At 39.4% G+C, this 24,973-nt stretch overlaps 1 protein-coding gene across 1 annotated transcript in view; it reads left to right on the top strand.

Moving 5' to 3' along the window:
• LOC308669757 (sodium-coupled monocarboxylate transporter 1-like) overlaps positions 1–23,403 on the top strand; it is a gene marked incomplete at both ends in the record, with an annotated part of 40,964 nt that extends 17,561 nt beyond the window's left edge. The window contains 5 exons of the mRNA XM_081330633.1: positions 302–390; positions 4,917–5,026; positions 6,709–6,776; positions 11,256–11,440; positions 23,286–23,403. Of these exons, the coding sequence (XP_081186759.1) occupies positions 302–390; positions 4,917–5,026; positions 6,709–6,776; positions 11,256–11,440; positions 23,286–23,403 (570 nt within the window). The remainder of the gene's footprint in view (positions 1–301; positions 391–4,916; positions 5,027–6,708; positions 6,777–11,255; positions 11,441–23,285) is intronic.
• Positions 23,404–24,973: the final 1,570 nt, after the last annotated feature.

Here is a 24,973-nt window from a genome sequence, read left to right as displayed (position 1 = left end):
TATGTTCTGTTCAATAATTCTATTTACAACATTTTAATGGAACCAGAAACATCATCAGCAAGATTTCATCAGAATGATGTAATATGTACTGAGGTGTCATAATATCAACCTGTATAAAAAGAATCATAGATTATGTAGATTAACAGCTAGAGAAGAATATATGTTTGTGTAAGTCATAATTGTAGAATGCTCAGATTATATGACTGAAGTTAAAAATATTTCAAAATTGATTTTCAATTATAGATTGTAAAGAGCAGAATAAAAATAGATATTTAATGTTTGTTAATTGCAATTCGTTTAGCTCATGCTATATTTTGTCCTGGATATTCTGGAAGATTATCCAGGTGTACCAGGACTTTTTGTGGCTGGAACCTTCAGTGCTTCATTAAGGTAAGCTTTAAATATGACATTATAAATCCTCTCACTGATAAGTTACTTTTTAGTGTGATAAGTTAGTGTTGTAACTTTGATTGTTAAATGAATGGTTTTAAGTCAAGTACAATCTGTACTATAAGACAAAATTTATTAAAAATGTGGTATCTTTTAAAAGTAAAGATAAATACGGCAATCTCCCCATTAGCAGTACCATCGCTGAGATTACCATCAAATACGGAAAATGTTATAACAAGAAAGTACAGGTAGTCCTTGAGTTACGAGTGTAATGGAGTCTGCCCGTTCCACTCATAACTCAAAAACTTGAAGTAAATCTCGTACCTCGAACAAGGTAACTCCCTTGCTTGTTATGATGCATGTGGCTTGTTAAGTGAACATGAGGTATCTCAGGGTGGGGAAGGCCATGGAGGGCCTAGTGCTTCCCCTTCCTGCCACGCTGGACTCACCTTGAAAAGATCTGTCTTCTATTTGCCGCAGTTCCTGCTACTGTCTGGATCTGAGGTTGGGTGATGTTTCCAATGCCTCTGGAGGCTGAATTGGGGCATCAGAGGCCTTTTCTAGGCTGCTGCCACCTGGTTCTGAGGCCAGGGGACACTTATGTGGGCCTCCGGTGGCCTGATCCAGGCACCAGAGGCCTCCATGCCACTGCTGCCTGGATCTGAGACCAGGGGACACTTCCACAGCTCTCCAGCCTCCCAATCCGGGCACGGGAGGCCTTCTCCAGGCTGCTGCCACCTGGATCTGAGGCTGGGGGACATCCCAATCCAGCCTTTGGCTTCGGTTCTGTTCTCTGTTGCAGAGAACAGAGGCCTAAAGTACCATAAGCTCATGTGAGATAAGTAGTGTGAGATCTCACCCCACTGATCTTGCGTTACTTTAGGCCTCCATTCTCTGCGAACACAATGAAGGCCTGGAGCAGCCAAGAGAGTGAAGGATCTCGATCTTCACAGGGTCAGCATTGAAAGCCTGGTGCCTAAGGAAACCCGGGTGGGGTGGGAGGGAATAACCAGGGTGAATGTTGCAGAGCCTCTGCAATTGCTTGTAAGGCGAACCACTGCCACGGTGCTGTAATATTCATAATTTCAGGACTTGCTCATAAGGGGGCGCTTATCATGTAATTTCGAATGAGCGTTAAGTGAACGCTCGTAACTCGGGGATTACCTGTACATTCTGTTTACTGAGCAACCAGGGATGAGCAACCTTATTTACAGCTCTAAGGTCTTGAATTAATCTCTAGGAAGGGGGATCAGAACCAAGTCCACTCACCAGGGATTAGAAATTTAAATTCATATCTCTAGTTCCAATAATGATTGAGTAACAGGACGAATGCCTTTTACTGCAGTTCTGTTCTGGGCATCATGAGGCATCCTCACTCTTGAAATGAATGAATCTACACTGTATCAGCTGATTTAATCAACCAAAGTCTGACTATGTGATCCATACTTCTTTAGGAATACAATGTAAAAGCAGATCTGGCAAAATATTGTCTTTAGAATAGTAAACTTTAATAGAGTCCATTTTATCAGCTGCCACTTCCGACATTGCTGTCACCCAATTATGATCCTCAATGTTTGGAATGTCCATGAAGGCACTTTCAGGAGTGCAATGCAAAGTGAGATAGCTTGGTTATTATTAAAATTCCTTCTTCTATTTCTTTGTGTTCTTGCTGGGTTTTTTACAGTCTTTCTATGATGTTAATGTTTTAGTTATCATGGTAATAGTTTTAGGTATTTATTTATAAAATGCCGTTTTATAATTTACATGGGAGGTCTCCATCCAAAAGACTAACATCTAAATCAGTTCCTATCAAGAAAGAATGGGTATTAGGTAAAGGCCTCAAGTTACTGGCATATGTTCATTTTCTTTGTAGGAAATTGGAGTGTCAGAAATTCCAGAAGCAAAATGAATAGCAGTAGTAAGAGGACTGCTTTGAAATTCCTTTGCCACTTGATATGATGTATCAGCTACAGTATCAATTAAAGAGCATTTTCATTTATCTCTAAAGCAATGTGATTGGATTCCTGCAGGCCCTTTTTGCTGGGATAGCCCTATGCTTGCAACTGTGCCATTGTAGGAAGGGGATAAGAGACAGGAATAATAATCTGCTGAGGCAGAGAAGGATAGAAGCCAACAATGCATCTAGGTTATCCTGGCATTGGACTTCCAATTTTACCCACTTCCAATTTCCAATTTCAATTTCAACTTCTGATTTCACCCTCAGTAAAAATAAACTCCAGAATTCTTGGGCCAACATCTCCTGCCTTGATTCCTATTGCACTACTTTGAGCATTGCTTAGTTTGATCTATCCTGGCTACCAACGTTCTGGGATCCTTCTTTCCCTCCTTTGTATGCTCAGTCTGATACAATTGCATAAAACAGTGGGTTCAGCTGACAACTTGTTCGTTTTTCCCCCCAATTGCCAGCCCTCTATAGTTTCTGATTCTTACTTATGGCAAAAATCCATCCACAAAATATTTTATAAAACATGTGCTACTAATTTCTGGACTATTTGGACTGAATATTTGGTAAAAGTTTGAATGAGACTCTCATATTAATCTCTTGAGCGCTTGTCCAATATTTAGAAGTATGCAAAGATTTTAAACCAGTCTGGTTTAACTGTGTATAAAGTCTTAACAGGTGCCAATAAATTAATTTTATATTGTACTATAGCAGCTTTGGTGACTGGGCTTTGTGCTAGCCAGACTATCCACAGTATTCTTAGGAATCTTCTCCAACACCAAAGTTGAAACCATCAATACCCTTCCTATCTTGCTTCTTCAAAGTCCAAAATCCTTGACTTTGTCACAGGAATACTGTTTCTTGCACAAATCTGATCTTTATATGCATAGACAAAGCATTTGAATATATTTTTCCAAGGCCTTCATGGCTGCTCTACTAAGTACTACTCTGCAGCGTATTTCTTGACTGCTTATTTCCTTTCTGTTGATGATTGATCCTAAAAGACAGAAGCTATCTACCACTTCAGTACTTTCATTGTCAGTTTTAAGGCTAGTTGTACCTATTCTCATTAACTTGGGTTTCTTTATATTTAATTTAATCCCATTTTTCACTCTGTTCTTTGACTTTTAATGCTAGAATTTATCTTAAAATATTCACTATAATTCTCTCTATATTATTACGTAGAAATGTATCATCTGAGGCCCAAGAGTCACATTTAGTCCCAAATCATTGACCTCCAAGGTGTACCAATTTATACATTTTGGTATGATTCAAGAAAATAAAATTAGTAAAATACATGAGTGGAAAATAATGATATATTAGAAATATAAATAAAGTTATATCAGATTTTATTTTTATTTTAAGACTTGTAACTCTTCTGTCATTCAAAGGCCAGATATTATAATGTGCAACTGTTGTGTAAATGTTTAAATAAATATTGGGCAACCTGTAATAGTACATGAGTAGATTTCCATTGAGCAGTGCCTTTCATGAGGTGCAATACTGTAGAAAAAATACTGCTTTCATGATGAAAGTTGTTGTATTGGTAGATGCACATTGTTGCATGCAATCATTAACTGCTGAAACATGAAAGACACTTATTGACATCCTAGAACAAAGATTTATATTTGGTTGACTTTTAATAATGCTCCATTTCTTTGCACATTTTTTCCATGGATAAATCCCATGGAATTGCATTAGGAATACAATTTTGGGAAATAATTTCTTAAATTTTGCTCAGACTGAAAGGCAAGGTAAGCTACTGTTCTATGTCAATCATTCCATAAGTATTTTTTATTAGCTAGGTCTGAATGAAATGCCAACTTTGTAAATAAGCTGTCTGTAAGTTTTATTACTATATGTTCCATCAACAGTCTGGTATTAAACTAGTCTGAACTTTTAAATAAAAGATTTATTCTAAATAGGTGAGACATCCTTTGAAATAGAAGCTTCTTTCTGCACTCAGAAGAAGTTAATTAGCCCTCCAAAAGGATTATAACAAAAGAAAATTCATAGAAATAGCAATAAAATCTCTGTTTATATGTATACATAAACAGATCAAGGAAACATAATAATAACAACAAAATTACCATCAACCCACTGGCTCTTTCACCATACCATAGACACAGAAACATAATTTTGCACGTATGTGTGCAGTTTTTGCTAACCAAAATGCAAAATCATTATAAAATAGCAAATATTATTTTCCATAATGTTTAAACAATTTATTTTAAAGAGTAGTTGAAAGTCATGGTAAAATTATAGAAAGGCATTCCTTAAAAGGTAGTTCTAATCATGGAACTTTAGTTCAGGCATATACTTTCCAGGGTCATGTCACTTAGCAGAGACTGCTAACATAATCAACTGATCAACAATCCTGTGCAGATAACAAAAACAGAGTTGATTTGGATTGTAGTGGGATATAAATGAAATAAATAATAGAACTGTATCTTGCTGCTTCTCAGGTTAACTTATTTTTCTTCTCAATATCTCTTTTTAATATTTGTGAACTAATATTCAATGCAGGTTAAACATTAACAATGCTTAATTTTATATTTTTTAGTTCAGTGTCTACCAGCATCAATGCATTAGCTACTGTAACTTTAGAAGATTTTATTAAGCCTTATTTCACAGTGTCTGAAGAAAAGTTATCATATATTGCCATGGGAATAAGTAAGTTTATCTTTGGTATTCTGCTTTGAAAATTTATGTATAAATGCTATAGAATCTTATTAAGAACAGCTGCTATGATGATTTCTTTCTTTTTTAATATCTTGATTTGTCATGTTAAAAAAGTATAAATAGCTCTGAATACCCTATGCAAAGCATTTGAAGGCTACAGATGGCCCTGAGTTTCCAAATTGTGCACCACTGATTTATTTATTTTTAAGTATGTTATTATGCTAAATTACCATACCAAAACCCAGTCTACATTGCTGAGTCAAGGCAAGGCGCAACTTGAAAAGCTCTTTCCAGCTTGCAAAGACTGCATTCGCTGGCTTTCTAACCATCTTTTGCATTGCTGGGTGTGACCGTCAGCAGCTGCAGAAAAAGGCAAAGTTAAGTAGACCCAGCTGTAGTGGAGCGGGGAAAAGGCTCCCCAAGCATGGTGGGTTGTGGCCTGGGCCTCCTGGCCTATGGCAGGTTTCCAATTGCTGGTGGGCCCTGTACCTAGCTGAAGCCTCCTGGCCTGTGTCAGGTTTCCACGCTCTAGTAGGCACCAGGTCTTCCAGAGTTGGGGAGGCACCCTGCATGATTGCTTAATGATCACAACCAGGAGAGCTGGGATTGCAGTTGTTGAGCAAAGCAGTCACGTGGGCATCTCACTCAATGACCAGTTCGCTCAAAAACCAAGAGTTCAGGCTGAATTGTGGCTGTAAGTTGAGGACTACCTGTATAAGTGGAAGGCCTCTGGGAGTCATATTGTTCCCCCCCCAGTGGTGGGATTCAGCCAGTTCACACCAGTTCGGCAGAACGGGTAGCTAATCTTTTGTTGCCCAGGCCCAGAATCGACTTCTGGAAGCATAATCCACACAGAGAACCTGTTGTTCACATATTGTTCCCCCCTCAGACCTAGAAATCCTAAATATACTCAAAGCAGTCATGTATTTGCCTCCAAGTAACAATTTCAAGGAATGGAAACTGGTGTCTCCTGCCAGACTACTCTTTTATTCATTTTTTTAATTGTGTGGCAGCAGTTATTGCAAAATTTTAGAGGCATAATATTGTGTGCTTGATAATACTAATACCTTTTTATAATATTATTATAATGTAATATAAAGTAATATAATATATAATAATACAATACAATATATAGTAATATTGGTGTCTTTTTGGTGCCTTGTTTATGACAACGCAAGGACTAAAAGAAGTTTCAATTAGCAGATTATCTTTTCGAACTAAAGTTTGTGGATCCCTTATAGAATTGAGACCAGGGAGATTTTGTTTTCTTATTATGATAGGCAGCCTTTCTGATTCCAGGAGTTATCAGCATGAGGTTGATTATTAAGGCTTTATTTTAAAATAGTTGTAGACACAAATAAGTATGGGGACAATGATGAGCAAAGACTTCTTTAATATAATGCCAGGGACAAAGTATGTTTGTCTATTCATAGTTAACCTTAAACTCTTAAGAATTTTAAAAAATAAACACGTTTTATACGGACTACTGGACAGATCTTTATATGACTAAATCAATGTCTAACAATTAGTAGTTGGATTTTTTTCATTTTGCCAAAGGAACATGCATTTTTATTGATTATCCTGGAAGCAACTCCTAATAGTGAATCCTCTGCCTAATAGTGTAAAATCACTTTTATAAATCATATAAACTTCATATAACTTTATCCACATAGGTCTATTATTTGGTATAGCATGTCTATCCATGGCTGCATTAGTATCTGTTATGGGTGCTTTATTACAGGTAAGACCTTAATGGTTTTTTATATTAATCTAAAATGAGTTTAATATATATTTCCCAAAAAATAATGTTAATAATAGTTTATAGTGCAGGCTCCATTTGCCTAATGCAGATCTTTGTGTGATTTTATTTATTTATTTATTAGGTTCTTCCATGAATTACTAATGTTTCATGATTTCCACCAATGAATGATATAGAGGTAGTCCTCAATTTAAGACCGCAATTGAGCCCAACATTTATGTTGCTAAGTGAAAAAATTTTGCCCCGTTTTACAACTTTTCTTGCCACATTTGTTAAGTGAATCACTGCAGTTGTTAAATTAGTAACATAGTTGTTAAATGAATCTGGTTTCCGCATTGACTTTGCTTGTCAGAAGGTCACAAAAGGGGATCATGTGACCACAGGACATTGCATAAATGTGAGTCCATTTCTAAGCATTCAAATGTAAATCATGTGATGATGGGGATGCTGCAATGGTTGTAAGTGTGAAAAATGGTTGTAAGTCACTTTTTTCCAGTGCTGTTGCAACTTCGTATGGTCACTAAATTAACTGTTGCATGTCAAGGACTACCTGTATTAATGGAGAGCCTTTGATGAAGAAATTCATCAAAAAAATTCTAAAAGCCTGCCTCTCTTATCAACATGCTTTTTGATAGTCCCGTAAAATTCTGAAAAGTTCCCCCATGATTCATTCCCCCATGATTTGTCTTAGCCATTTTAGTCTGGATTCATCCCAATGGCTTCACTTTATTGGGTATAGCTTCCTTCATGATTCTCATTGTAAGTAGAAGAAATCAATGCTTAGTTTACAAAAAGTTTGTAATTTTCTTTTGCTTCCTTCAGGCTACATTCAGTGTTTTCGAATTAATTGGAGGACCTTTGTTAGGAATATATTCTTTGGGCATCCTATTTCCTTTTGCAAATTCTAAAGTAAGTGTAAATAACATATCCTATTGTCATTAAATAAAAGAGTATGTCAAATTATTTTCTAAAAGTTTTGTATTTGAATGTATCTATTACTTACGTCTTTACTTCTAATAGCTTCATGGGGGTACAGAGTAGTTCTCGACTTATGACTACAGTTGAGTCTGGAATTTTGGTAATAAGTCATTGCATTCATAAGTCACCATGGACCTGGACAATGGTCATTAAATGAAATTGCAGTTGTTAACTGAATCATGTGGTTGTTAAGCAAATTGCAATTGGCGTTTTTGCTGGAAAACAACAACAAAAGTTTCAAAACATGATTATGGGATGCTTCAATTGGTCATAATTGTAGACCAGTTGCCAAATCCCCAAAATACAACACGTGACCATGGGGATGGTACAACAGTTGTAACTTTGAGAACAGGTGGTAAGTAACTTTTTATGATCTCATTGTACCTCAAGTTTAAGCAACTGGTTATAAATCAAGGAGTGTATGTACATTTTTTTTTTAAAAAATGAAGCCAGGAATGAAAATAATCAGGATAATCTACTCCCACTACCCTCTTCTTCCTGCATGCAACATTTGTTTTTTTGCTTCTTACTCTTTTTTGAAGCAGATCAGAACCAACAAAATATTTTTACCTTAAAACCATTTGTCAGAACCCACTCCAATCCACATTTTAGGAAAGAAAGACTCTTGGAGGAAGATTGTCCAAGCAGGAACTTTTACTAAGACATGGATGATAGAAGGTATAATAGACAGGATCTGAAAATCTTCTCACAGATCAATATTTTTAAAGTGTCCCCGAGCAAAACCCCACCCCTCACTTCATTTGGTCAGTTCTGCATCAGTCAAGTTTCAGGTGGCAAGCCCCTCGTGGGAAAGGGAGAACCATCAGTCCATTTGCAGCACAGTTACTCCCTCCCCTTCCCATTCCATCTGGAGACAGAAACCAGAATTCCCCCACCCACTTTCTTAGTTCCTTGTAAGATCAGAGAGAGAGGATGCCTTTCATCGATCTTTTTGTGATGGCCAACAGGCAGGCTAGATAAACAAAAAGTTACATCTAAGGGGAGGAAATGGAGGCAATAAACTCTCCTCCTTGGGAATGGCAGAATCCAAGGGGGTGGGGTGGGGTGAGAATTGGGTTTGCACAGAAAGAAATGAAATATACCGTAAATGGATTCTGACACCATTATAGAAGCCCAGTGTGTATCAGAGAGGCAAAAAACCAGAGTATAGGATCAAATACTTAAAATGTACAGATTACAGAACATTACTGTATATCCAAACAATCCAAGAATCTAAAAGAATATTCTGCTTAATTTAAAATACTTTTTTTTTGCTAGATGTAAAAATTTCTATAAGCAAGGCACAGTTAGTGAAAATCAGGTTGAAGATTTTCCCCCTTTTTGCCGGACCAGAATCTAGATTGCCAATGATATATTTATATATATCATTTCAAACAATCTGTATTATTTATTTCATATTTCCATGGCTTAGAATAGTGGTGGCGAACCTTTTAGAGACAGAGTGCCCAAACTGCAACCCAAAACCCATTTATTTATCGCCGGGTGCCGGGTGGGCGTGGTCAACTGGGTGGGCGTGGCCACAGTGGTCATGGCAGACCGGGTGGGCGTGGTCATGGTGAGTGTGGCCACCTTGATGATGCTGGTGGGGAGGGTACACTTGTGGGGGCCAGGCAGGGTTGGGGGAGATCCAGGGGGTCTCTGGCAGGTGGGGGGTGGGCTGGAAGCTCATCCTGCGGGGTGAGGTGAGGCGAGGCAGGGTGGGTATGCCAATTGCCACGGGGCAAGGCAAGGCAAGGCAGGGGCTGGAGCAGCTGCTGCCTGACACCATCTCCCCCCCCACACACAGAGGCCAGCGAGTGCACGGGGGCTGATGGTGTCCGTCAGCAGCCACATCCTCCTGCATCATGGCAGCCCCATCGGCGTGGGCGGAAACAGCCCTGGGACGGCCGGAAAGGAGCCCTCACCTGGTGCGGGCCCTGTCTACATGGTGGCTCTGATGGGGGCAGTGGCTGTTGCTCCTCCTGCTCTGAGCCTCTTGACCGGCCAACCACACAGGGAAGCAGGAGGCGGCAGTGGTGATGCCTCCATCTGGAAGCAAAGCTGTGCTGACCATCCTTGCGCTGGTGGGGGCAGCGGTGGGGGAAGGTGACTGGCACACGCCCTCCCCTCCCCGCTGCCACCCCACATCGTCCCGCATGCATGGCCTGGAGGCGCACATGGGACAGTGTACGGCAGTAGCGGCAAAGGGTGGCCGCATGCCAGATCCTGCCTCCACCACTGCCCCACCAGTGTGAGGATGGTCAGCAGAGCTTCGCTTCTGGATCTGCTGCCTGACACTATCAGCCCCTGCACACAGAGGCCAGCAAGCAGCATGCTGGCTGTTCTGCATAATGGCAGACTGGCTACAGAGCCCCATGGGTGCGGGAGGAAACGGCTCCGGGACAGCCGTAAGAAAGCCCTTGCCCGGCCTCGGTGCATCCACTCGACGGATCTGATGGGGGTGGCTTCTGCTGTTCTGACCGGTCAGCCATGCAGGGAAGCAGGAGGTGGAGGGGCAGCCGGGGGTCTGGAGCCACCTCAGATGCTTGCTAGCAGCCCAAGGCAGCAGATTTGTGCATCCGGTGCCCCTCCTGCTTCCCTGCATGGCTGACCGGTCAGAGCAGCAGCAGAAGCCACCTGATGACACCCACCCTCTGGCCCCCTCCCCAGTCGACCCTCTGAGCAGCCCAGCCTGACCAAGACAGGGAAGGCAAGGCAGAGAACCGGTTGTTAAAATGATTGTAAACCCACCACTGGTCGCCTCCAAAGGCTGCTCACTCACTCTCCTGCCAAAACTGCTCCTTTTATAGGTTCCCTGACCCCGCCCAGCTCTTGCAGCTGTTCCCGGACTGCACATGCGTGCAGAGAGGGAGGAGTCTGGCAATGGCATGTGTGCCCACAGGGATGGCTCTGCGTGCCATAGGTTCGCCATCCCTGGCTTAGAAGATCTTGTAATAAAGCTTCCTGGAAAGAAAATCAATTTTGCCTGTAGAGTGATAAGTTTAAACATACTATTTTTTTAACTACAATTTTTTTATTCAATATTAATATCACATCACCTTTACCATAAGGATACTTGAATATAGCAAAAGGAAGTCCCACATTCTGGTGAAGAATTCTCCAGGAATAGATTGGATAAAGGCCAATATAATAACAATACTGGTTAAATAAACATATTTATTTATTAGATCAAGTCTACTCATTCTGCAGTTGAAAGCATGTTTCTAGTACAAAGGTCCGTGTATTCCTAAGTGTGTGCATAGATTTTGTGCCTTTACAGGTTTCTTTCTTGAATATCAATAGACATGAGGGTCTACTTCCTCCATTGTAACAAAAGGGAACCCTGTAATTGCAGAAAATAACTGGACTGAGAGCTAAAGCCATGCCTGAATAGGTAATATTAGCTTCCATTTTTAAAATTAGAGGTATCTTTTCTCTTAATATTACATACACTTGAGTTGTATATAATTTTCTGCTTTTCAGGGTGCATTCTCAGGTTTTATTTGTGGATTTTGTGTAATAATGTGGATTGGAACTGGTGCTCAGAAATACCCACCGGCACCTCACAGGACAGTACCATTACCTCTTTCAATTGCAGGCTGTCAAAGGTCCAATCACAGTGCACTTGTACCCATAATTGTTACTAGCCCTTCGCCAGCTCCTTCAAGGTAAGCCCAAGAAATCAATCTAGGTTAGGTATCTTTGGATGTTTCACACTTATATGTAGCAATCATTTTGGTACTGTATATACTGTATACATATATGTATGTGTAAGTACAGTACATGTGTTCATTTGTTAGATTTAAATTATGCCTTTTATTATGGAGTACAAAGCAGCATATTTATCACTCCCTCCTCTTATTTTTCCCAAAATGACCTAAACACTGGTCCAAAGTCCCAAGTGAGTTTCTGTGGCTGGAGTCCTGAGTGTTACAGCATACTTGAGCCAGTGTTGACAGGTTGAAATGCCTGCCTAGAAGAAAGTTGTTGGATATATGCCAAGGTCATGATTTTTTTTTTTGAAAAGCAGGTGACTCAGCACACAACCAAGAGTATGTAGGCAGAAAAGAGAAAATGCTAGAAGATATCTATAATGCCATATGTATGTCTGGTTGTAGTTAACAAAAGAGCAGAGAAATAAGGGGTGGTATTTCAAATGCTGCAGCTCATGCTGCTGAAGAGGATGTCACCTGGTTAATATGGAGTGGAGCATGCCAAATCCAGACACTCTGGTCCTCAGATGGGGAGAAAATCAGGAGGAAAATCCTGGAATGGTTTGTGAAAATGTGGAAAGACATAAAGGACTGATTTTATTCTGACTATGGGGAGTCAGATGCTGGACAATTGTACTTTGTGAGTTAAAGGCTTTCTTAGACAGCAAGACAGACAGAGGAAAACTCACAGATGTTCCAGTGTCCATAATTGAGATGAAGGGAAGAATAAGCCAAAATAAAGCATAAGTGGAAAGGAAAGGAAAGAGAGTTTGGGGGTGGGAATTAAACAGGCCAAGAGTTGATTTCTTATTTCTGGTTTTGTAAATAACACTTTCACTTCTGTTGAATCGCGTGGTCTCACAAATGAAGGACGCTCAGCTTGGTGCGCAGTGAGTCTTTATTGTAGTCAGGATTCGCGCTCACTCGCAAGGGGTTACCTGGCGTACCTTGATACCTGCCCAGGTGAATGCCAACCAATAGATACAAACCTGGGCTTCCCGCCAGTGCAGGTAGCCAATAGATTTAAACCCTGGCTTCCCACCAGGACTCGCTATAGCCTGGGGCTGTCAAACTTGTTTAAACCAGGCTTTCCCGCCAAATGCGGTTATAGCCTGGAGCTGTCCAGCCCCGCGCCTCCTGCTGTGCTGACAGCCTGTGTATGCTGGGACTGCATACACTACAACTTCTATGAACTGTAATGTTAGATCATACTACTTCATTAGCATCTTAATGTCTGGATTAAAATTCCTCATTTGTTTAAGTACTGGCTATGTGTTTGTATCAGTTGCTATCCTGACTGACTCTCAGTAAGGTTAAGCAAAGGAAACCTCTTAATGCATGGCAGGGTAATTTCTGTATCAGAGCTCATTTTCATTTGTACCAGTTATGTACTTAATTACTGAACTGGGAGGATATACATAACATACAACAGTGTTAATACTGTTCATCTCTTTTCAAATGTCCCCATTCTGGAAATTTTGATACCTACAGTATGCCTAATCTGCTATAGAAACAATATCTGTATCTACTTGGGTCCTGTTGTCACTTTCTTTGGCCCTTGGAAAGCTTTTGCTTACCTATCTCCTTAATTGGAAGACTACAGAAAGGCTCTTGATATAAGTAGGGTGTCTCTACAATTTCCCTCTGCTATAAATTATCAGTAAGTCTTCTCATACTGTGTTTGAGATTGAAAGTTATGTATCAGGAATTAGGATTAACAACGCTATATACAATCAGTTTAGACCCAACACTAGAAATTCTAGCAAAAGAAGATGGTAAGATCAGAAATTGGAAACTTAAAGAAACAAACTGAGGATAAATTTATTCTTTTTTTTTATTTTTTATTTTTAAAATTTTATTAAATTTATTATTTAAAAACATTGGACACAGTACCAGCGAGCTGACAAACCTTTTTGTCTACAATGTTTAAATATATATATATACATGTATACTGTATATGTACATCAAAAATACACTTAAATACACTTAGATTACAAATCGGTGAAATACCACAATATTTAAAACAGTGAGCTAGTCTGTAAAACCTAATAGAGACCTTTCTTTTTATCCATCCAAAGATACAATTTGTTCCAAATTCTATAATAGTCTGATTGATCTTTATTCTTTAATTCCAAAGTTAATTTGTCCATTTCAGCGCAATCCCAAATTTTCCTAATAACCTCTTTTTGTCCTGGGATCTCATTCTTTTTCCATTTTTGCGCAAATGATATTCTAGCTGCTGTAATAATATGGATCATTAAGTATAGCACATCTTTAGGATATTTCTCTTTCGTGATTCCCAACAAGAAAAGTTCTGGACTAAACTCCAGATCTTGTTTCAATATTTCTTTCAGCCAAATCCAAATCATTCTCCAAAATTTTTGTGTTTTACTGCAAGACCACCACGTGTGGAAGTATGTGCCTATCTCTTCAGAACACTTCCAACATTTGGGAGATGCTGTTGTGTACATTTTTGCTAAGCGGGCTGGGGGAAGATGCCATTGGTAAAACATTTTAAATAAATTTTCTTTATACGATGAGGCCAGTGTTATCCTTTTATTTCTATCCCAAATTGTTTGCCAAGTATCTAGGTCGATGTTATGTCCTAAATTGTTAGCCCAGGTCAACATGGGGTCTTTCACTTGCTCTTCAAACAGCTTATATCCCAAAAGTAATTTATAAAAATTCCTTATTTGTTTAGAGTCCGGTCCCAATAATATTTTGTCCAATGCTGTTTCAGAGGTATATATCCCCCATTCATTTTTATCCTTCCTAAATCTCGATTGGATTTGTAAGTAGGCCCACCAATCGAGTTTTATACCTTGTAATTCTAGTTCATTCCTAAGTTTCAATTCCCCCTCCTCATTCAGAATATCCTTGTATGAGATTATGTTACCCAAATCAAACAGATTTGGGTAAACTATCGCTTCAAGGGTGGATAGCCAGACCGGTATTTTGGTGTAATTGTGAGATCTAATTTTTTTCCAAGTATTAAGTAGCGCTTGCCTGATCCGATGTCTTTGAAAATGCGAGAAAAGACCTTGTTTCTCCGTCCATAGGAAAGCATGCCAGCCATATTGCAAATCGTGACCCTCTAAAGTTAATAGTCTTCTATTTCTCAAGATTACCCATTCTCTAATCCAGCTCAGGGCCGCGGCATGGTAATATAATTCCCAGTCTGGCAATCCAAAACCCCCATTTTCCTTCGTGTCTTGTAAATATTTCAATTTAATTCTTGGTTTTTTCCCCTGCCAAATAAAATTTAGTGATAATTTATCCAAATTTCGAAAAAATTTAGAGTCGAGTTGAATTGGGATATTCTGAAACAGAAACAGGATTTTAGGCAGAATATTCATCTTAATGACAGCGATTCTTCCCAATAATGAGAGTTTTAGGTTTCCCCATCTTTCCAGATCACCTTTTATTTGGTTCACTACATTATCATAATTATCCTTTTTGAGTGAAGTGCATCTAGCCGTAATGTTAATCCCTAGATATTTTATTTTCTTGACTATTTCTATATCCATGATTCCGGCCAGATTACCTTTTTGTTTATTGGTCATATTTTTAACAATCATCTTGGTCTTATTTCTATTTATTCGCAGTCCGGCAACCTCACCATATTTAGATAATTCTTCCAATAGCTTTGGTCCCGTCTGACATGGATCCTCCATAATAAAAACCAGATCGTCCGCGAAAGCTTGCAATTTAAAGGTTTCCTTTTTAATGGTTAATCCTTTTATCTTTGGGTCGTTTCTTATAGTTCTCGTTAATACTTCAAGAGTCAATATAAACAGCAATGGTGATAAGGGGCAGCCTTGCCGTGTTCCCTTTTGAATTTGAAACTTGCTAGATGCTTCCCCATTAATAATTATTTTTGCTTCCTGATTGTCATAAATTGCCCTAATTATATTTATAAATTTTTCACCCATATTCATAAAGCTAAGCTGTTGGCACAAAAAAGACCATTTAACATTGTCAAATGCCTTTTGGGCGTCTAAGCAAAGTAATGCCATCTGTTGTTCGCTATGTAATTCATAGTACTCCAATGTATCTAATATTATTCTAATGTTGTGCTTAGTGTGTCTCTTAGCGAGAAAACCATTCTGATCTGCGTGTATGAAATCATTCAGAAATCGTTTCAATCGTTCCGCTATAATTGATGTAAATATCTTGTAGTCCGAGTTAAGAAGTGATGTTGTTGTTGTTGTTGTTAGCTGCGAAGTCGTGTCCGACCCATCGCGACCCTATGGACAACATTCCTCCAGGCCTTCCTGTCTTCTACCATCTTCTGGAGTCCATTTAAGCTCACGCCTACTGCTTCAGTGACTCCATCCAGCCACCTCATTCTCTGTCGTCCCCTTCTTCTATTGCCCTCGATCTTTCCCAGCATTAGGCTCTTCTCCAGTGAGTCCTTCCTTCTCATTAGGTGGCCAAAGTATTTGAGTTTTAGCTTCAGGATCTGGCCTTCTAAAGAGCAGTCAGGATTGATCTCCTCTAGGACTGACCGGTTTGATCGCCTTGCGGTCCAAGGGACTCGCAGGAGTCTTCTCCAGCACCATAGTTCAAAGGCCTCAATTCTTTGGCGCTCAGCCTTTCTTATGGTCCAACTTTCACTGCCATACATTGCAACTGGGAAGACCATAGCCTTGACTATACGCACTTTTGTTGACAGGGTGATGTCTCTGCTTTTTAGTGTGCTGTCTAGATTTGCCCTGGCTTTCCTCCCCAGGAGCAAGCGTCTTTTAATTTCTTGGCTACAGTCCCCATCTGCAGTGATCTTGGAGCCCAGGAAAACAAAATCTGTCACTACCTCCATTTCTTCCCCATCTATTTGCCAGGAATTGAGAGGGCCAGATGCCATGATCTTGGTTTTCTTAATGTTAAGTTTCAACCCAAGTTTTGCACTCTCCTTCTTCACCCGCAACAAGAGGCTCTTTAGTTCTTCTTCACTTTCTGCCATTAGAGTGGTATCATCTGCGTATCTTAGGTTGTTGATATTTCTTCCGGCAATCTTAATTCCAACTTTTGATTCATCTAGCCCTGCCTTTCTCATGATGTGCTCTGCATATAAGTTAAATAGGCAGGGCGACAGTATACAGCCTTGCCGGACTCCTTTCCCAATTTTGAACCAATCAGTGGTTCCGTGTCCAGTTCTCACTGTTGCTTCTTGACCCGCATATAGGTTTCTCAAGAGACAAATAAGATGGTCTGGTACTCCCATCTCTTTAAGAACTTGCCACAGTTTGTTATGATCCACACAATCAAAGGCTTTAGCATAGTCAATGAAGCAGAAGTAGATGTTTTTCTGGAACTCCCTAGCTTTCTCCATGATCCAGCGTATGTTGGCAATTTGATCTCTAGTTCCTCTGCCTCTTCGAAATCCTGCCTGTACTTCTGGTAGTTCTCGATCCACATACTGCTGAAGTCTAGCTTGTAGGATTTTAAGCATGACTTTACTAGCATGAGAAATGAGTGCAATGGTGCGATAGTTTGAACATTCTTTGGCACTGCCTTTCTTTGGAATTGGAATGTAAACTGATCTTTTCCAATCCTGTGGCCACTGTTGAGTTTTCCAAATTTGCTGGCAAATTGAGTGTAGCACTTTTACTGCACTGTCTTTTAAGATTTTGAATAGCTCAGCTGGAATACTGTCACCTCCACTAGCTTTGTTATTGCTCAGCTTTTCTAAGGCCCACTTCACCTCACATTCTAGGATGTCTGGCTCGAGGTCAGTGACCACCTCATTGTGATTATCTGGGACGTTAAGCTCATTCTTGTATAGTTCTTCTGTGTAATTTTGCCACCTCTTCTTAATCTCTTCTGCCTCTGTTAGGTCCCTGCCATTTTGGTCCTTTATCATGCCCATTTTTGCATGAAACGTTCCCTTCATCTCTCCAATTTTCTTGAAAAGATCTCTGGTCCTCCCTATTCTATTGTTTTCTTCTATTTCTTTGCACTGTTCATTTAAGAAGGCATTCTTATCTCTTCTAGCTATTCTCTGGAATTCTGCATTCAATTGGGCATATCTATGTTTTTCTCCCTTGCCTTTCGCTTCCCTCCTTTCCTCAGCTATTTGCAAAGCTTCCTCAGACAGCCATTTTGCTTTCTTGCATTTCTTTTTCTTTGGGATGGTTTTGGTTGCTACCTGTTGTACAATGTCGCGAACCTCTGTCCATAGTTCTTCAGGCACTCTGTCTATCAGATCTAATTCCTTAAATCTATTTGTCACCTCTACTGTATATTCAACAGGGATATGATTTAATTCATACCTGAGTGGCCTAGTGCTTTTCCCTACTTTCTTCAGTTTAAGCCTAAACTTTGCAAGGAGAAGCTCATGGTCTGAGCCACAGTCAGCTCCTGGTCTTGTTTTTACCGACTGTATAGAGCTTCTCCATCTTTGGCTGCAGAGCATATAGTCAATCTGATTTCTGTGTTGACCGTCTGGTGATGTCCATGTGTAGAGCCGTCTCTTGGGTTGTTGGAAAAGAGTGTTTGCTATGACCATCGTATTCTCCTGACAAAATTCTATCAGCCTGTGCCCTGCTTCATTTTGTACTCCAAGGCCAAACTTGCCTGTTATTCCAGTTATCTTTTGGCTTCCTACTTTAGCATTCCAATCCCCCATGATGATAAGGACATCATTTTTTGGTGTTACTTCTATAAGGTGCTGTAGGGCTTCATAGAACCGGTCAATTTCATCCTCTTCAGCACTGGTGGTTGGGGCATAGACTTGGACTACTGTGATATTGAATGGTTTGCCTTGGATTCGAACTGAGATCATTCTGTCATTTTGAGGATTGTATCCCAGTATTGATTTTCCTACTCTTTTATTGACTATGAAGGCTACTCCATTTCTTCTGAGGGATTCTTGCCCGCAGTAGTATACCTGATGGTCATCTGAATTAAATTCACCCATTCCTGTCCATTTTAGTTCGCTGATACCTAAGATGTCGATGTTCAGTCTTGTCATCTCTTGTTTGACCACGTCCAGCTTTCCTTGATTCATGGATCTTACATTCCAGGTTCCTATGGAGAAAAAATCTTTACAGCATCGGACTTTCCTTTCACCACCAGACATATCCACAGCTGAGCGTCCTTTCGGCTTTGGCCCAGTCGCTTCATTCTTTCTGGCGCTACTAGTACTAGCCCTCTGCTCTTCCCCAGTAGCATATTGGACGCCTTCCGACCTGAGGGGCTCATCTTCCAGCGTCATATCGTTTTGCCTTTTGGTACTGTCCATAGGGTTTTCATGGCAAAGATACTGGAGTGGGTTGCCGTTTCCTTCTCCAGTGGATCACGTTTTGTCAGAACTCTCAGCTATGACCTGTCCGTCTTGGGTGGCCCTGCACGGCATAGCTCATAGCTTCATTGAATTACGCAAGCCCCTTCGCCACGACAAGGCAGTAATCCATGAAGGGGTAAGAAGTGATATGGGTCTGTAATTTTGGATTAATGTATGGTCCGTGTTATCTTTCGGGATAAGGGTTATGTTTGCCTCTAGCCAAGATTTAGGCGTCCTTGCGCCTTCTAATACTGCGTTAAATACCTCCACTAGGGGTTGAGCTAGGATATTTTGTAATTCTTTATAAATTTCTGATGGAAGACCGTCGGGTCCCGATGCTTTATTATTCTTTTGTGCATTAATAGCTTTTATCACCTCAGATAGTCGAATTTCCTCGTTTAACATATTTCTGGTATCTTCTGTGACCTTGGGTAGTTTGGCTCTTTGAAAATATTCCTCCATTTTCTCCACACTTGCCTGACTATCTTCTTTGTATAAACGTTCATAAAATTCCTGGGCTATAATTTTTTTTTTCCTCCTGGTGGAATATTCTCCCTTCCTCATCTCGTAGTTCGTGAATCCAGTTTTTCCCCTTTTGTTTTCCCAATTTATATGCGAGCCACCGGCCCGGTTTATTTGCATTTTCAAAAAAATTTTGTTTCGTGTTTCTCAATTGTTGTGCTAATTTCTCTTTGTCTAGAATGTTAAGTTTGTGTTTAATCAGATCCATAGATTGCTTGATATTCTCTTTTTGTGGATCTTGTTGGAGTGTTGGGGGGGGCGGAGCCAACTGTCAGAGCGGGCGGCTGTGTGAACGGAGCTCTCTCCACGCACAACCTCTCACCCAGTGTTCGCGGGGGCTTTTCGGAGCTTCAGGAGGTCCTGTAGGGACATCCGAAGTTGCAGGCAGCCCGGAGAACCTTCATGAGCGGCGGTTCGTGTTGAAGATCCGGAGAAAGTCTGATGCGAGCGAACCGGGGAGAAGGAGGCCAGTAATGGCCGACATGAAGATCTGACAGAGGGACGGAGCTAGCATGTAAGCAGCGGGACAACGGTAGAGCGGAGCTGACGGAGAGTGTATCCGAATATTAAATAGGAAGCGCTTGTGAAAGAGGTACTGGTTCGAAGTGGGAGCCTCACGGAGAGGGAATAAGCGGCGATAGAAGTCTTGAGGGAGGCGTTTGGCAAAAACAGCAAGGGAAAGAAAGCCGAAGACTATATGACTGTATTCTAGCTGGAGATAAGCTACAACAGGTCAAAGTCTGAGCTTTGGAGCCTTAGAGACTGAACTCTGGATTGTCGGGCGTGGAAAGCGATCAGCTTGGTCTAGTCTGGTCTATCCTGGTAAATTTTGAATTTGTGAACTTTTGAAACTTTTGAAATTCTACTCTACTTGTCACGGGCGGCCATTTGATATAGCAATTTAGTAACTAGAGGTTTGTTTAGTGGGACACCTACTGGTCTTTGACAGCAGAGGAAGACGGAAAAGGTGCCAATTTCTGCGCCGGAAACGGGGAAAAAAAAAAAAAAGAAGAACGTGACTTTGAATATATTCATACTATAGAATTCTATTATATAAATTGCTTAGTTGGTAATAAGTATCTGGTGGTAACTGTTTTATATATCTTTTGTCATAGAGTTAAAAGGTTTATATAAGACTCAGGGTATTACACATTGATAAAACGCTGTTATAATTGGGGAAACATGACAAGTATCTCGGGAGCAACTAAGCCTAGCGCTGGCAAAAAGGCGGCAGCACAGGGACAGGGGATGGCCTCAAGTCCCTCCAATCAGAAATCTATAGAGGATATGCTGCAAAGGGAAAGATCTAACTCGAATTCCTTTAAAGATTTACATGCCCTTTTGCAAAACCTACACGAGGCAATGGCCAAAAACCACGAGGAGATGAAGAGAGAAATAGGCCAAATAAGAAACGACACTGGTGAATTAAAGGGGAAAATCCAAGCGATAGATGATAAATTTGAAGGGATTCAACAGCAATTAGTCAAAAATGAACAAAGACTTCAAGATATGGAAGCTAGAATGGAAAAAGAGGAAAAGAGAGTAGATGATTTAAATGAAACACTCCTTCAGGCTAATAAGGAGTTAGAAACAACAGTCATTTTTCTGGAAGCAGAAAAGGCTGCTCATTATCTACGCTTCCAAAACGTTCAAGAAAAAAGAGGGGAAGATCTGTTGGTCATGATGGCAGAACTGATGGCAAAGGCACTCGGTGTAGGGAAGGAGGAAATGCTGGCGGAAATTGATGAAACATACAGGGTCCAAACTAATTATGCGAGAAGGCACAACCTCCCAAAAGAAGTACATGTAAGGTTAGTTAAAAAATCAATTCGGGATGAGCTTCTGCATAGATCTAGAGAGGAACCATTAGAATTTCGGGGCCAACCAATCACCATCCTTAAACAGATACCTAAAAGGATGAGGGATCTGAGACGCGGCTATCAATTCTTAACATCTAAATTAATAAGAGAAAATGTAAACTTTAGATGGCTAACTCCAGAGGGTATTCTAGTTACGTGGCAGGATAGAAGGCATAGACTGGACACGATAGAGAAGGCAGAAGATTTTTACAAACGCCACTTCCATAGCCAAGAGGAAGTAGATTTAGAAGATCAAGATGGAAGGGAGGTAAGAGAAAGAGATACAATACGTGTGGCAATGGATGGGAAGATCTTAGCTACAGAGGATAGAAGGAACAAATCCGGTGAGTTAACAGAGAAACATGGAACTAGAGACAAGGAAGAGAGAGAGCCCCGAATCACGAGATCCACAAAAACCAGAAATAAGTAAGATGAAGGGAGGTGAGTGTAGTATTATGTCTGTGAATATTAATGGATTGAATTCGCCAGTGAAAAGGCGGAAATTTTTTAATAGGCTTATTCACCAACAATTGGATATCGTGGCAATACAAGAAGTCCATATAAAGGAACAACAAAAATATTTGTTAGTACAACCAAGAATAGGGAACCTATTCGTTTCCTTAGACCGACACAAGAAAAAGAGAGGAGTGGCACTATATGTAAACCCAAAATTGACTGCAAAACAAATTTATAACGATAAAGAGGGTAGAATACTGATAGTCGAGGTTATAATAAATCACAGGAAGGTCATGATGGTAGAGATATATGAGGATAAATTTATTGTAGTCCAAACACCAGGGTAAAGATCACAGTAACCATTGAAAGAGCAGTCCAAAATTTTAAGAACAGAATATCAAAATATCACAAAAGGACTCCTGTTTATGATATTTTTAGCACTGACTGCACATTGACCCAAATAATTTATAGTTGGATTTTTAAGCCACTTCTCCATTTCTAATGATTTCAGATTATTTAGAGTTCCTCAGAAATTAACTTATATTTCATAATATATTGAATGTGGAGGTCATAGTGTGTCTTTTAAACATGCAGCTTCCTGCATTTGCAAGATCCCTGAAGGAGCCCAGAATTTTCTTGCAGATAATCTTTGGACTGGACAAAATGGGAAATGACTTTATTACCAAGCGCTCCTTGATAAGCCAGTGATATTTCATGAGCCTGCCCCCCTGGAGAGAATTTTATCAAACGTGCATCTGTCATATGTAGATATATGGACTCATTCTGCTAAAAACAGTATGTTCATATCAGCCTTCTAGAAAATCTAGAATTATATCAGCTTCTTACATGATTGCAACTGTTAATATTTACCCAAAATTCTAATCTGGATCTTTGGACTGAACAGCGGCTATTTTTAGCAAAGAACTCTCTTATTAATGATATAATATGTCCTAATGCTTATATTTATTTATAACATTTATAAATCAATTTATAAAGCTTCCAATCAAGAAGATAACTTATCTCTCAACCAGATGAGGGAAAAGCTTTTTTTTCTTCGTAAACCAGTGATTCTTCAAGCATTGGGAATTCATCCAACTCTCTGGGTTCTGTAGTGTTTCTCTTACCTTCAAGTGACTGTTAATTTAATTTTTAATTTAATTTTTAATTTTAATTCCATTTATATCCCACCCTTCTCTGAAGACTCAGGGCGGCTTACAAGCTTAGCAGTAGCCTTCATTCTATGTATATGCCTGCTTGTTAGGGCTTTTCACACCCCCCCAAGCGGCATTATTACAAAGTCAGCTTAATTGCCCCCAACAATCTGGGTCCTCATTTTACCTACCTCGGAAGGATGGAAGGCTGAGTCAACCTTGAGCCTGGTGGGATGCGAACCTGCACTAATTGCAGGCAGCTGGTGTTACTTAAGGAGGCATTAGCCCACTGCTCCACCAAGGCTCTTGTTAATGTTAGATTGGTCATACTGTACAATATAAACAGAGGAGTGATTTTCTCTAAATTTATGCTATTAAAAAATGGGGTTATATAAAAATGTATTGGTTGCATAGTTCCGAGTAGGGCAACCACAATGTATTTATTAATCATAAACAAGTTTAAATTTGTTTGTTTTAAATAGTCTCTAATTAACAGAATAGGAAATACTAAACTTTTTTTCTTTCAGATCATATCTTCAAGAGTACTGGTATTCAGTGTCATATCTGTATTTCAACACATTAGGTGCTTTGATTACATTTATTATGGGAACAATTATAAGTTTAATAACAGGTAATTCTAACTAATTTTTATTTATGGAAATTTACATCCAGTTTATTAAAAATTATCTCACAATCTTTACTGATGCATTATATCAGTGACATAACACACAAATAATATATAAGAATGTAGTACAAAAAGCTATATATCAGTGTTTTTCTTGACCAAGATTCACATTAGTAACTACTGATCTACTTGATTTATAAATCAACTTTAAGTAGAAACATGTACTTAAGATGGCTTTGCAAAAAATACTCCCTTTTTAAGCAGATGTTCATCAATCATCATTGTCATTCATTCTTGGGTCTTTGAAAAACCCTGTTCTTGCTCCCATATATCTATTAATGTCACTGAACACTGGATTGTATTCATTCATAACTTTGTAAAAATTTTCCTCAAAACTCATCCCTGTTATTTTATTATCACCATTCAATCAGAGTATAATATGCAGCTATCACCAATCTAGAAAGCCCTGCTTTCATATGCCTACAAATTACAAATTCCTATTTTCTGCCATACATTTAGGCCTTTCATTCATAATTAACCATATACCTTCAATTCTATGCATATCTTCATCAAACACTTTCTTATATATACACTCATTGTGAGATGGGTGGCCATATAATTTTGATAAATAAATATATCAGCCTCTGTTTTGATAATGTAGAAAGAATAGGTAATAACTTAAAGATCAGAAAGAATTGCTGCTACCAAGGCAAAGATTGAGCTTGAGTCCATGACAAGAAATAACTTTAAAAAATGTCTCAGACAAGACCTTCCTAATGCACACAAAAATAAAATGGGGGGGAAAGCACATTCAAGACTTGCAAGATTGTGTTACTATAGCCGTTACAAAAAAAGTAGGACCAATAATTATTTTTGGGGAAAATCTTTTCTTGTTAAGTGCAGTAAATACAGTATATTAAGCCTATGGATACTCAATAATGTGTTGGGCAATTGGCAAACAGATCCCAGGTGTAAAGTGCCTCTTTATTTTGTATGGCATTGCTTCCAAAAACATTTCCAAGTTCCATTTTTGTTTCAGCATTTTATGTTTGGAATGTTTAAAATAATACAAAGATGATCATATCAGTGCTTAAACTACAGAATTTTGGTTTATATTATTAAACTTTCTTTTAGGAGGTTTAAAAAAGGAGGTAGACCACAGACTTCTATTTACAAAAAAGGATTTTATGATGAACATTCAGTACTGGAAAAACAAATTTGTAAGTATAGTTTAAGAGTGCTATTGAGGTACCTATTTCCGGTTAGATAATATGCAAATAGAATATTTGTAGCTTTAATTTTCAAAGTTTCATTTTAGATATCTGGTACAAATTTGAGTTTACCGGGCAGTTCGCTATCCTTGTTCCAAGTATTAATTATCAGTGACTGGGTAATGTTTACTAAATGTACAGGATGTGGTTCATCTAAAGCAGGCATGTCAAACTTGCGGCATCATATGACATCGTGCGACGTATTGGAACTTTTTCCCATTGCCGAAAATGGGATGGGTGCGGTTTCTCCGTGACGCTCCGGCCCGCGGGCCGGCAGTTTGACACCCCTGATCTAAAGTATTTCACTCTTCTGAACTTC

This window comes from Vipera berus (genome assembly GCF_964194415.1).
Source record: "Vipera berus genome assembly, chromosome: 6".
Classification (NCBI taxonomy): domain Eukaryota; kingdom Metazoa; phylum Chordata; class Lepidosauria; order Squamata; family Viperidae; genus Vipera; species Vipera berus.
This window is presented reverse-complemented; position numbering and strand designations above follow the sequence as displayed.